The sequence below is a fragment of the Typopeltis vanoorti genome, chromosome 23 (assembly GCF_054136105.1).
Source record: "Typopeltis vanoorti isolate ZY-2024b chromosome 23, IOZ_Tvanoo_1.0, whole genome shotgun sequence".
NCBI classification, from domain to species: Eukaryota; Metazoa; Arthropoda; class Arachnida; order Uropygi; family Thelyphonidae; genus Typopeltis; species Typopeltis vanoorti.
Genome location: NC_143571.1, coordinates 15923994 through 15939480, shown reverse-complemented (window position 1 = coordinate 15939480; position 15487 = coordinate 15923994). Strand labels below are relative to the sequence as shown.

The 15487-nt window shown below is 37.1% G+C and overlaps 1 protein-coding gene across 1 annotated transcript in view; it reads right to left on the bottom strand.

The window, feature by feature from the left end:
- The window catches only part of LOC150093652 (glycerophosphocholine cholinephosphodiesterase ENPP6-like), a 92202-nt gene that overhangs the window by 58190 nt on the left and 18525 nt on the right, over window positions 1-15487 (bottom strand). The window contains exons 3-4 of the mRNA XM_090412808.1: window positions 13047-13409; window positions 5907-6016 (exon numbers count right to left, since the gene is read on the bottom strand). Of these exons, the coding sequence (XP_090268934.1) occupies window positions 5907-6016; window positions 13047-13409 (473 nt within the window). The remainder of the gene's footprint in view (window positions 1-5906; window positions 6017-13046; window positions 13410-15487) is intronic.

Genomic DNA, 15487 nt, shown 5'->3' with positions numbered 1-15487 from the left:
TACTTATAAGCTCTATATTACTTAAATCTTAGTATTTCTAAGCCTGGCTCCCACTGATGAGACCTCAATAAAGTTCGAAACCAGTCTGGGTAGTGGCCCCCATGCCTTTAATACATAGCATCATACATCTCCTCCAGGAGATGTGATTTGCATTAAGGGTAAATATTAAGAATAGTGATCAGAGCTTATTCCATCTTTACCGCGAGTTGCACTACATGCGGGGTCACCCAGACTTGCACTACTTGCAGGCGCAAACTTGACTTACTTGTCTGTTTGCTTACTTGGGAAATGGAGTAAAACCAGGTTTAAAATAGCTTGGTATCTTTAACGTATAAAGTCAAAGCACCTTATGGTAACTTGTTTTGATAAAATACTTATAAGCTCTGTATTACTTAAATCTTAGTATTTCTAAGCCTGGCTCCCACTGATGAGACCTAAATAAAGGTCGGAACTGGTTGGTAGCTTGGGTGATGAATGGGAATGCTGTAGCCCGTGAAGTTTTAACTGAAGCTTGGCTGTTGCTGTCACCCAGGGCCTGATTGGGGGGGTAATGAATGGCAATGCTATAACCCGTAAAGTTAACTGAGGTACGGCTGTTTGCTATTACCCTTCCAGATGAGCAAATGAGCATTTCTGAGATTCTGACTTTCTGATCCTGCGGGTCGCTCATTATTGGGTGATCTGGGGGATTTCACGAGTTTTTGGAATAGTATCCCCACACTTAAACAAAGGGAAACTGGTCTGGGTAGTGGCCCCCTTGCCTTTAATACACAGCATCATACATCTCCTCCAGGAGATGTGCTTTACATTAAGGGTAAATATTAAGAATAGTGATCAGAGCTTATTCCACCTTTACCACGAGTTGCACTACGTGCAGGGTCACCCAGACTTGCAGGCGCAAAATTGATTTACTTGTCTGTTTGCTTACTTGGGAAATAGAGTAAAACCAGGTTTAAAAATATATGTAGAAAGTTTTTTACCTTGGGTATCTTTAACATATATTATACCCAAGGTAAAAAACTTTCTACATATATTTATATATATCATATTATATATATAAAGAGAGAGAGAGAGAGAGAGATATGATAAGTAATGTGTTAAGAATTGTTAGTGTGAGTATCTCTGGTGAATTGGGACTCCATGAAGATGTCCTGTTAATAACAATAAACATCCTCTTCTCAAAGGGAGAAAAAAGCAGAAAATTAAAATGGACCAAGTCAGAATGGAGGGAAGTTGTGATTTCTAATGACAGTTTTTTTTAGCAACACTGAAAACGTCAAAAGGAAGAGTTCATTAAACACCAATATCAGATCACTGAATATTCTCAGATCACTAATTACAACAGATGGTATAAAAATCCCTTGTACACCCCTGAAGGTATAGTGTCAGGAATTTGATGATGGCATAAAAAACAGTGATAAATATATCAAAGTTTGAAAAAGAGAAGATATTCCCAGCTGAGGAAACAATCCAAAGTCATAAAGGAAAGAACTAATCCTCTGTCATACCATTATTTTAAAGAAACAAAAAAATGAAGGTGAAAAATAATATTAAATGCTTTGCATTGCCTGCAAATTCTGATTTAAATCTCATGTCATATTTCTGGATATCCATTAAAAAAAACATGAAAGAAAGATCACTAATGCTCACTGTCTTGGATTTAGACTAATCTCGATGGCCAAAGCATCAAGGTCAGTCTAATATATCTGTTAAACATCGCATACATTTTTCTGGTTGGTTTGCCTGTTTTGCAAGATGAAAAATACAAGTTTCTGGAAGAACAAGCCCTATCATCTCTGTATGAGAATGGTTTTTATTATTATTATTTCGGGCTACTCCAGGGAGTCCTTAGACTCATCGAGGGAGGCCCTAAACATCATGTCCACACAACTATTCGACATTCTCGCAGTATCTATCATACCCTGCCTTGAGCTCGCTCACTGTCATAGCACCCACAACAGACTCTGGCAGCTTATTCCACTCATTTACTACTCTAAAAGTAAAGAACCCAGCTCTAACGCCCCCTCTAACCACACTCTTGCCCAGCTTCCATAGGTGTTGCCTAGTTCTCCCACCACCACCAGTCCTGATCTCAAAAATATCCTCTGAATTGATCCTATAGAATCCTTTTAGCAATTTGAATGTCTCAATCATATCTCCCCTTTTCCGCCTATCAACTAGTTTCTGCAACCCACAAATCTTCAACTTGTTCTCATATGGTTCATTCCATAGACCTGCTATCATCTTAGTCACTCGCCTCTGGATCCTTTCCACCTCCTCCCCATTAAGAAGGAACCGAGGTGACCAAATCTGGGCACAATAGTCGAGAAGAGGTCTTATCAGGGCTCGGCACAGAGGTACAATAACTTGCTTGTCTCTGCTCGTCAAGGTATTTTTCACCAACCAAGTGAGTTGATGAGCTGATTTAGCTACTTTTGCAATGTGCCCCCTAAACTTCATCTCCCTATCCACCAACACTCCCAAGTCCCTGGCCTCATCAATCTCTTGAAGTACAGTTCCGCCAATGTGGTATACTGCTGCCAATCTTTTCACTCCAAAATGCATAACCTTACATTTTGTCACATTAAATTGACATCCATTCTCCTTAGCCCAGAACTCCAATCTATCTAAATCATCCTGCAAGACTTTGACATCTTCTGCATTCACTATCGCCCTACCCAACTTTGCATCATCAGTGAACAAATGAACTGTTCCACTTAGATCCTTCCCTATATCGTTAATGAACAAATTAAACAGCAGTGGTCCAAGAACAGAACCCTGCGGCACACCACTAGTCACAGGCCATCTTTTGGACTCTACTCCTGAATAAACTACTCTTTGATATCTCTCCATCAACCACCCACCTATCCATCTCACCAACCCTATATCCATTCCCATATGTTGTAGTTTACGGATTAGAATTCCATGTGGTATCCTGTCAAGCGCTTTTGCCAGGTCCAGCAGTATCACTGTAAACCCATTTCCCTTATCCAGTTCTGCCGTCACCTTGTTATAAAACTTGAGCAAGTTACTGAGGCATGATCTACCCTTCACAAAGCCATGCTGTCCCCTGTACAGTATCTCATTTTCATCAATCTATTCCTGTATTTTTCCCTTGACTACTTTCTCCAAGACCTTGACAACGACTCCTGATATGCTGATCGGTCAGTAATTTGCCACCATAGTCTTGGATCCTCCTTTATGCAGTGAAACTATTTTCCCCTCCTTCCACGCCTTCGGGACCAAACCAGACCTGAGACTCAGATTAAACAACATGGTCAAGGGCACTGATAATTCCTTAGCCGCTTCACGCAAGACCCGTGCCGGTATACCATCCAATCCCACAGATGTATTCACATTAAGGTTCTGTAATAGACTATTCACCTCCACTTCATTCATCACAATTCCCGTATAAACTAATGGTTCCTTCATTTTTTCAATGTCACCACCTGGATGATATACTTTTGCAAAGTGCGCGCTCAGTAACTCCACTATATCGACTGGTTCAGTGACCTCCTTACCATCGTTATTCCTTAAAATCATTTTGCCATGTACAGTTTTTTTCTTGCTTGCAGCATATTGAAAGAACTGTTTGGGATTCTCTTTTGCTTGCATAGCTAGGTTTCCTTTCATAATCGGCTTTTGCTGTTTTTACCACACTCGTTACCCTTCTGGCCTGCACTTTATACCGTTCGTGTGCCTGCAGGTCACCCCTTTCTTTAAATTCCCTCCACAGTTGTTTCTTTTTTTGCAGCTCAAGCTTAATGGTGTTATTCATCCATTTAACCCCTACTTGTTTTACTATTCGGACCCTAGGTATACAATCAGCCATAACTTCCTGTAAATGCTCCTTGACCACTTCCCATGCTCTATCGACGTCCAGCCCTTGCAGTTGTACATGCCATGGCACTGATCCAAGCAATCTCCTAAGCTTGTCAAACTTGCCAACATAATAATTCCACATATACCCTGTCTTAATCAAAAATTCCACACCTTTAGCCACATCCCAGGTCAAGACCTTATGATCACTCTCACCAATAGGTGGCAACATGGTCATATTCATTACAGTCAAATTGTGAGATGCTATTACCAGGTCAAGCACTCTCACATCCCTAGTATTTTCAATTGCATGCTTGCTGTCTCAGATAGTTATCCCTTAATAATTGAATAAAATCCATTTCCTTCCTCACATGTGTCCTCTCCTCCTTCCAATCAATGTTGCCATAGTTGAAATCCCCCATAATAATTACCCTCCTTCCACTCATATCATCACTTTGTTTATGCATACTATCTCCACCATCTATTCCATCACCTGGTCTATAGCAGCACCCAACTGTATATTTCATTCTGCCAGTCTCAATCTCACACCAAATAGCCTCAATTATTCTAAATGTCCCATTCCCATTTTTTGTCTTTAGTGCTGGTTCAGGTACATTATATACATTTTTACACTCAACTGTCTCACTGAAGTTTGCATATCCACTCCCCCCCCCTCCTTGGTAGTTCTAGTTTCCCTGGTTCTGCACATCCATTTTCACTTCATTTAGCAACACTTTTTCCAGTCTCCGCACACCAAGTCCATTCAAATGCAGGCCATCCATCTTGTATAAGTCCTTTTGCCCATCAAACTCATTCCACACAACACCGTCTGCATAACCTGCGCATAATGTCATTTGCGATTATGGCCCTCCTTCTAAACTCCTCTCTGTCATATCGCAGCAACAGACTCACCATTTTAACTCTGTCACTCTTTTCTTTTGCTACCTTTAACAATACTTTCAAGTCCTCTCTCATGAAAAATTTATCACCTTTCAATTAATTCGTGCCTGCCACAATTATTAATTCTTTCACCCTCTGTTTTTGCACTCTAATACTCTCACTTACATCTTTAAATTTCGCACCCAGTAAGTACGATTTAGTTACACTCCCATCTATCACTCCTCTTAATAACGAGTCACCATACAACACTCTTTCCTTCATTTCAGAAACTCTCCCACTCTTACGCTGTTTATTTACGTTAGCCGAATCACTCTGGAAAGAGTTTTGCAGGTGCTCTAATTGCCGCTGCGCATTTTGTATCACTGCGCGCAACCTAGCGATCTCACTTCCTACAAATAATTCCTCATTTTTTTTTATCATTCAAACCATTTTCTCTTTCTGTATAGTTGCTCTCACTCTTTCTTAGATCAGCGCTATCATTGCCATCTTGTACATTGCCATTCCCTATCAAGCCACTATTTTCACTCTCATTCTGGCTTTCTTCAACCATAACTGTCTCACAACCTGACACATACTTCAACTCCTCACTTTGCTTACACTTTCTGCACATTCTCCCACCACTATCACTTTCAATCCAAACACCAGCCTCATTCGGGAATGCATACATTCCACACACATCACATTGGACAAATTCTCTCACACTATAGTTTTTGAACAATGGCGTCGTATTTTTGGACGCCATTATCTTACGTCGCATTGGCGCCATATTCAAATCTATGAAACGTATCGTTAAATACTGAATTAAATAACGGAATTCACACCAAAATCACACAGACATAACAAACTACCAAAATTAGACAATATTACGTTATGAATTTAACCTATATTCTAATTTTCATTCAAAATTATACTTAGCTTTCGGGAGCTCCCTGAAAATACGACCGACCGTCTGGCCCTCTAGTGGCCAAATCCAGGTTAACTCACTTCTAGTTAAAAGTTTTTTGCATCTAGACAGGATTCCAACCCAGGTCTTTCTTTGAGTTCTAATCACCAAGAAGAGCTGATTTGTGCAAAAATAACACACATGCACATAAGATTCCATAATCAAAATTCACTCTACAAGGACATTTTTCTTCAAAATTTGTGTTCACATTAATTTGGTCTAAGTAAGAAGAGCATATAATTACCTCATCTTGCATCTGTCTCTGCTCAATTTCATTTAAAAGTTCATGAACAATTCTGCTCACTTCAAGTAATTCATTCCTCATTTCATGAGATAACGGTCCATATTTGTGTCCTATCAGAAATGATAAGAAAATCAGTACACTATAAATCTCAAAGGAAACATCTCATGTAAAAACTGTAAGCAGGAGTCTGGTTGTAATTTAGAAGTGACTATTTTACTGATATTATTTTTAATGCGAATCCCATCCATGAAAGGTTGTTATCTTTAATACTGTGGGTGGGCAAAGGTTAAAAGAAATCAAGAAATCCTGCTCTCAGGCTGAAACAAGGAACTTTTTCAAGTCCCTTTATGCTTTCAAATAACCAAATTGGTTTCACATTTGTTTATGTCTTTAGGTGAGGAAATTCACCTAAAGACATTCACAAACATCCATGCCAATAACGAGATTCAAACTCGCAACCAACTAGTTGGAAAATGACACAGCCAACCAGGCTGGCAAATTAGTTCTATTACTGCTGTTGTTGCTGCTGCTACAGTACTCCTCAAATTTGCAGGAAATTTACATGCTTAAATTGCAGCCAACCATCTTTCTCATTTGGTTAATTTTATACATATTAGTATTATTATTGCACAGGCACATCCATAAGAGTCCCAAGACTCATCATCAAAGACCCAAACTATCAACACAATATCTATCATACCTCTCCTTGAAACAACTAACAGACAAAGTATTTACAACTGACTCAGGTACAATTAACTAAGTCTTGGCTCTGGGTTAGTTCCAAGGGGTTGGAAAGGGAGGAAAATAATTCCATTGCAACCTGGAGAAGTTGGTCAAGAGCAAAATACAGGAACGGATAGATTGAAATGGGATACTTGGTTTTGTGAAGGGTAGGTCATGCCTTAGTAACTTGCTCATGTTTTATAATACAGTGACAGCTGAGGTTGGATAAAAGTAATGGGTTTATAGTGATACTGCTGGACTTTGCAAAAGCCTTTGACAGGATACCACATGGAATTCTAATCAATAAACTGCAGCACAAGAGAATGGATATAGGGTTGGTGAGATGGATAAGAGGGTGGTTGAGATATATCAGAGAGTAGTTTATTCAGGAGTAGAGTCCAGAAGAAGACCATTACTAGTGGCATGCCACAGGTAGCTATTCTTGGGCCACTACTGATTAATTTGTACATTAAAATGATATAGGAAATGATCTCAGAGGAACTGTTCAATTGTGTGCTGATGATGGAAAGTTGGGTAGAGCAATAGTTAATAGAAATTATGTTAAAATTTTGCAGGATGATTTGGATAAACTGGCAGTCTGGGCAAAGGAGAATGGATGGCAGTTTAATATGGCAAAATGTAAGTTTATGCATTTTGGGGTGAAAAGAATTACCAGCTGTACACTGCATTGATGGAACTGTACTCCAGTAAACTGACAAAGCCAGAGATTTGGGAGTGGATAGGGAGTTAAAATTTAGAGGGCACATAGCAAAAGTGGCTAAAGAAAATCATCAGATTACTTGGTTACTGAAGAATACTTTGATGAGCAGAGACATTGAGTCTTGATAAGACCCCATCTTGACTATTATGTGCAGTAGTTTTTATAAGATTAATACAGAGGAATTTTTTCAGAACATGTCTGGTTTAGGGAGAACACTACAGGCCATCCTTGGAAACTGAGCAAGAGTATAGTTAGTAAGGTGTTAGAACTGGGTATTCTGCTTGAAGAGTGGTGAATGAGTGGAATAGGTTGCCAGAGTCTGTTGTAAATGCTATGACTGTGAATGAATTCAAAGGAAAGTATGATAGGTACTGTACAAATGTTGGATAGTGTGCTTAGCATGATGTTTAAGGGCCTCCCTCGATGAGTCTAAGGAGTCCATGGAGTAGCCTGTAATTATAATAATAATCTACTGAATGTTCCATTTTCTGCCAGAGCTTTCGTGGATCGTATGATTATAGTCGAAGGAGGTTGAAAGTTGTGTATAAATAAATAAAATTAGTTATTTCAGCTTTTCTTTGGTTCAATCGAGAAAAATTCCCAAGTAATTACTTTTTCCGATTTCTATGCATATTATATGGCAGCATTTAAAAATCTTATCAAAAATTCAAATTATCCATGTCTCACTCCAGTATTTGTCAATGATAATCTAATCTCACCATGAAATGTAAACTATGTGCTTCTTCGCATGAAGCAATGCTATTGTTCATTTGATCTTTATGTTTTCTATATTTAAAATTATATTAATTGATAAATTTAAGTATTCAACGTTATCCTACAATTAATTGCATTGGACCAATTAAGATGAACACTGATGGGCTAGGCACTCTTAAAACTTTCATCATCATCATCAAATTCCTGCCATGTACCCTTAAGGGGTGTACAGGATATGATAGTACTAAATGAAAAAAATTACATCATTACTAACTTCCTATCTACAATTTTCCTCCAAATCAGTCTGTTACTTGTCAAGACTCCAACATTATCAGATCTTATATTTCTATCATCTAAGGCACTTTGTACCATATCAATCCACCTATATCTTGGTCTTCCTCTGGGTCGTTTTCCTGCCAACCTGGCGGAGAAAACTTGTTTTGCTAATCTTTCCTCGCCCATTCTGTTTAAGTGACCATACCACCTGAGATTAGCTCTGCTAATGCATTCCTGGATGCTGACAATGTCAAGTTCTTTTCTAATATCCTTGTTTTTAATATGATATTGCCATTGATGCCATCTGCTCACGCCTATAATCTTTCTCAGGACTCTCATATCTGCAGTCTCTAGTCTTTGGTCAAATGTTTTACTTCTGACCCAGCTCTCAGATCCATAAGTTAAAACTGGTTTGAACACTGTCTTGTATACAGCTAATTTAGTGTTCCGACTAATTTCTCTCTTATTCCATATGAATTTATTCAATTGACTTCCCACCATACCAGCTTTGCTGATTCTGTTGTCCATTTCTATATTTAATTTACCATCTTCAGTAAAAATCGTGCCTAAGTAGATGAAATGTTTTACTTGTTAGACAGGTTCTCCATTCACAACACAGTTGACATTTTCAATGATTCTGCCTATTTTCATTGTCTTTGTCTTTTTATTGTTGACCTTCATACCATATCTATTACAACAGCTATTCAATTTAGTCAGAGAATCTTGCAGACTTGTAGCGGATTTATTTAGAAGTATAACATCATCCGCATAAAGCAAAGAGCTGACATTAACATCTCCAATTTTGATATCATGTTTAATACCACTTTAATTCATAACGTGATCCATATAGATAATGAATAACAGAGGGGATAATGTACATCCTTCTCTCACACCAGATTTAACATTAAACCATCTTCCTGTACTTCCTTCAATTCTAACTGCTGACTTACAACTCAAATAAAGACTAAGTATTGCTTGATATAATGCCCCATTGACACCATATAACTGTAGCATATTGAATAGCTCTCTCTTGGCACCTTGTCATATGCCTTTTCCAAATCAGCAAAACTTAAATACAGATCTCTGTTATATTCCCATGCTTTCTCGACTATTTGTCGTAAAGTGAAGATCTGATCCTGACAGCCTCTATTTGGCCTGAATCCAGCTTGTTCTTCACCAAGTGTTTCTTCCACAATTCTTCTCAACCGTTTCTCAAGTATACTTGCATAGATCTTGCCAGGAACACTCAGTAGGAAAATACCTCTGTAATTCTCACATTGTTTTATTTCCCTTTTTATATACGGGTACTATGCGAGCTCTACTCCAATCATCGGGAATTCGTCCATCTGTCCAGGCTTTCTGAACTATGCAGTGCAGCCACTGTAAGACTCATACCACCATACTTCAGCATTTCTGGTCGAATATCATCTACTCCTGCTGCCTTTCTACATTTCAAATTTGATGGCTTTTTCTACTTCAAGTATGGATATGTATTCCTGACTGCATGCCTGGTCAGTGTTTTTTACCACTGTGCTGTCATCACTGGTTGTTTCATTTAGCAGTTTTTCAAAGTAATTACTCCATACTTCAAGGATATCTTTTTCTCCCGTTTTCATGTCACCTTTATCTCTAACTCCTTTTACAGCACTCTTTCCTCCATTCCTAAGCTTCTTCAACAACCTTCAGAATATTTTGCCACCTTCTTGATATTTATTTTCTATATTCTTGCCAAAGTCTTCCCATGATTTTTGTTTAGCTAGTTTTACACAGTGTTTAGCATTCTTGCATTTGTCTCTGTATTCTCTAAGAGCACAAGCTGACTTATTTGACAGGAACTTTTGATATGCTTTCTTCTTTTCCTTCACTGCCTCTTTAACTTCCTGTGTCTACCAGGGAGTTCTGATTTTTTTATCCTTCCAGACAACCTCACCACATGCCTCTCTGGCAGAATCAATCAATGTTTTCTTCAGAGTTTGCCACCGAATCTCCAAGGTTTGATTCCTGTTCTCAAACTCTTTCATTTTCTCTTCAATAATCTTTGTGTATTTTAGTCTACAGTTCACATCTGAGAGCTGCTCAACTTTTATTCGCTTTAAAACTTTCTTACATGTTATTCTTTTCAATATGAAATTCAATTTTATTCTGCTCAAGACTAAATAGTGATCGTTTCCAATTTCAAATCCTGTTTACACTCCGGTGTCCTGCACCAGGGAGAATACATCACTATCAACAATAACATAGTCAATGAGGCTTTTCTTATTCCTTGCCTCTTCTCTCCATGTGAATTTGTGCACATTTTTATGTTGGAACATGGTGTTAGTAATAACCAGTCCATGTCCTGAGCAGAAATCTAACAGATATTTGCCATTATTATTAGCTTTGCTCTTTTCTCCAAATTTTCCCAAAATATTTTTGTATGTCTCACAATCATTTCCTACTCTGCTATTTAGATCCTCAACAAGGACCAACTTTTCCTTTTTCATTGTGTCAGTTGCTTTTTCTAAACCTCAAAAAATTCCTCCACTTCTACCTTAGTAGAATCTTCTGTGGGACTATAGGCACAAATAAGTCTCATTGTCCAATTCCCCATTCTCATATTTTCCCACATTACTCTACTTGAGACTGACTGCCATTCAAGAAGATTAGCCTCGTATTTTGTGTTGAATACTATGAATACTCCTTCTTTTCCTTGATTGTCACTGTCTGAATATAACATTTTGTATTTATTTGCTCAGGAAGATCTCACCAGTTTTTGTTTCAGTCACCCCTATTATGTCGATCTGGTACTTATCTAATTCCTCAGCTAGCTCCATTTCTTTGCCATTCAGGCTTCTTATGTTGATGGTTCCAATCTTTAACTCTGGTGATGTTGAGATGGGGTTTGTTTTCAGATTTGTTCCAGTAGCTGACTTTTCGCTGTTCGCCCTGGTTCCCTGGCGAAAACAACGGGGCCTTGTTTAACCGGGCAACGCCCCAGCCGGCATGAAATTTTGCCATATTGTCCCATCATTTTTTATTTTGGTTTAACCAATAAGAATACAATTTGGTTGCCTAAATCCCAAATTGCCAGCCCATCCGCGTTCGTTCAGTATCCAAGTAGATGCCCAACAGGGTGCACCACGAGAAGGTGAGGATTGGACATTAGGTCAGAAGTCCTGGTCGGTTCTCCGCATTCCTTTAAAGGCTATGTGGAGGTCTCCTCTCAGTTATACAGCTTTGACCCGTAAGCACCCCCTTAAACTTTCTTACAGCAATAAAAATGCAATCATAGTCAAATTGAAGTGAATTTTGTAGCACAAGTTGCATAAGCCACATGACAGCACAGCCAACCTAAATGGGCATGCAAAGCCACTGCATAAGATGTTTAATTTTCAACAACTTTCAACCTCTTGATGCTTATTCATTGTTGTAATCTGTATAATTAATGAAGACTAAATATATTGCATATAATGAATATAATGCATAAGCATTGTGAGATTGATGAGCTGAAGAGGAGAATATCATCTGAATAAAATAAAGCAATGAAAAGGAAATCTTCATAGATGAAAGAAATATTATCCAGCCATATTAAGTGAATGGAATAATTTTTTTAATAAGTCCATTGACAGTATTAAATGTGTGGTAGATTTAAAACTATTCATGGGGACAATGCATGAATGAAAAAAAATTTCATTGCTGGTGTGGGATACCAAGAAAAGGTAGTAGTCTCATACCAGAATTTGTCTAAACTTTAATAAAACATCCATGCAACAATGGGTGAAACACAGCCTGTTTGTTGGAGAGTGGGTATGTTATGGCCTGAGAGTGGAAGCTGGCCTTTCTGATCATGCCCTGAACACTTTACATAGAATTGACTGGAAAAGCACCAGTTGTTTACATCACACCAAAACATGGTATGAACGCAAATTTAAAGAAGCCTCTGAGATTCTTATCAACCACCCCAATCTGAACAATAATGATAGTCTAAAAATCGCAAGCATATAGAAGGCACATATTCTACCCACGAAACCTTTCTCCCTAAGAGTTAACTATAAACAGGACTGTAGATATTCCAGAATCCTAAATCTAATATAACAATTGTAATGTTAAAAATAGGACATCAACGTCACTGTAAGAAAACTATCTATAAGAAAGAATGTTTCTCTCATGTTATCTTAAATAGAATTTAGCTTTGAGTAGTTTCTAAATAATTAATTAATTTGTAATTTTATCTGCATGGTTTTTTTTTTTTTTCACTAGAGGTCATGCCAGTAGAATAACCGTGATCAAATCATTGTTTCTTTAGCTTATTGTCTGAAATGTAACTCAGTTTGTCCTTGTATATTTGTATATACCAGATGATGACCTTAATATGAAGGTCGAAATGTCGAGAAATTAAAATAATTATTTATAACATGGTTGTAAAGTCCATAATTTCTAAAATGAATCAGTTATTAAGAATTAAATACATGAATGTGACAAATAACACAGGAACATAAAAGCTTCCCTGCTGCTGCAAAGCTTTTATGCTATTTATCACATTTTAAATTATGTGATGTAGGAAATTATATATGAAAATTATACGGATGTAGGGTGTTAGAGAAGAGGGATATCTTATAGAATGATAGAAAACAATAGGCCATATAGTAAACTATTCCTAACTTAATAATGAAGGAAATATATTCTTTACTATTAATCTCATGATATTGGATGGTACTGAAACTCACCAATTGTATCAACTCCTTCATAGTATACCATTGCAAGACGTATCACATTACTTGAAAGTTTGTCCAAGGCATCTTTTAAATTTTGCATTAGCTCATAATGCTGCTTAACCATATTTGCACTGCCACCCTTGTAGTGGTATCGCTGACAAAATGTAGGTTCCCAATCTTTAATTTTTAAATGGCAACCATCCCACTGATATAATGCTGTTTTTAATGAATTCTTTTCTGCAGTGACCCATACAGGTTCAGCTCTGCTCCACCAATGTTCACCAGATTCTTCCGGTGATGATCCAATGAAAAAATCATTCTTTTCTTCATCATACATATAATTTTGAACAATGCCATGTTGTCCTGCATACAGACCTAAAAATAAATTAATTTAATTTAAAAAATAATATTTTTTTATTACTGTATACATGAAAAAAAGTGAAAAAGAAATATTGAAAAAAATGTTATGCTATTTATCACATTTTAAATTATGTGATGTAGGAAATTATATATGAAAATTATACGGATATAAGGTGTTAGAGAAGAGGGATATCTTGTAGAACGATAGAAAACAGATTTAAACAAAATGGGCGAGGAAAGATTAGCAAAAAAAAAGTGTTCTCTGCCAGGTTGGCTAGAAAATAACCCAGAGGAAAACCAAGATATAGGTGGATTGATACAGTACAAATTGCCTTAGATGATAGAAATATAAGATCTGATAATGTTGGAGTCTTGACAAATAACAGACTGATTTGGAGGAAAATTGTAGATAGGAAGTTAGTAATGATCTAAATTTTTCATGTAGTACTATCATATCCTGTACACCCCTTGGGGGTATATGGCAGGAATTTGATGATGATGAAAAATTGAAAAAAAATTAAAAAAAAAAAAAGATGAAAAAAAATTCAAAAGATAAAATGAAAAATTAATATTTAATTATAAACAAGGTAATGTTATCATGACAGTAAGGTTTTATGTAAATATGAGGCAGATTCCATTTTTTTATGCGAATTCCTCATGAAGGCATCTCCATAAGGAAAAATTAACAAAACACCTTATAGAGTAAATGATATGGAATGAAGATGCACAGTATATGTAATGTGAAGGTACAAGATGGGACATTTTGAAAAAAAAATATGCCCTTGATACTCTCTTTATATATATATACTGAGGTTGATTTACTCGGTTGTTAAACATATTTTTTAAAAGAATTGAATAACATAAACCGAGAGTAAAGGAAAAAGGTTTAATGATATCACACGACTAGTTTCGGCTTTCTACAACCATCTTCAGATGTTTTCATAAAAGAAAAGAAAAAACATTAAACATTGAAGATAAAAACTGTGAACAGCACAGGAAAGTCACTATACATATTTAACGTGAAAATGTTGTAGTTGACGTATTCAAAGCTGGTCCTTCGTTGGTCACATTGCTGGATGAGTGAGTGCGTATAGCATCTCCTGAGTGTCAGTATGTGATCACAGTAGAATGACAGTTGGAGGTTGTAGCTTAAATTATTATTTAAATGTACAGGGTTGAGAGAAAAATGTTCTACAATTTTTCTCTCCAATTCGTCATGGCAACGGAAAATGTTGTTAGATCTATCCCAAAGGATTGTATGACTATGGTTTTGATCATCAGAATTGGCAGAAAAAAGGATATGGCTGGATAAAGCACTGGCATGTGTTCTCTTGTAAGTGATCTCCCTCCTGTGCTCCTCCATACGCAATTCAATAGACTTATCCGTCTGGCCAAAGTAAGGAATGTCACAGTCACACCATATCTTGTATACACAGGGATAGTTTAGATTGTGATGGCTAGGCTTTGGACGGCTCACTAGAGAGCAGATCTTAGGAAGCAGAGTGAATAAAGTCCTGTTATATTTTTTGAGAACCTTAGCTAATTTTTGAGAGACTGAGCTTATGTATGGTATAGATATATTGCCTTTAAGATTATTCATTTCTTCAGTATGCCGACTAGGAGGATTAAAAAGGTATTTTTTAGTAATTTAAAAAAAAAATATATATATATATATATATATATCTACTCTATACTATACTCTATGCTATAAAATGATAAGCTGAAATTGGAAACAGATATGACGTCGGCTTGAAACAGATGTAGGCTGTAACGTTTTTGTCAAGTTATTTGAAACGTTTTGAAACTCAGGGCTACGCTGAGTGTCGAGTCTTCAAAATTCTAGTCATTAGAATTCACGGAGAACCAGCCTATCAGTCCAGAACATGGGGGATTGGGGGCCGTAGGCATCAGGTGGCAGAGCCCCTAGTATATATATATATATTTAAAGCAAGATCAACAAGAATAAATAGTGGGAAACTGAAAATGCCCTACGAATACATAATAAACTTGCATCTAGAATGACTGATGGGGGATGGAGAATCCTTTTACTACAATTTGAACCGTGGAACTTGAAGTCTTTGATCAGTAGTATG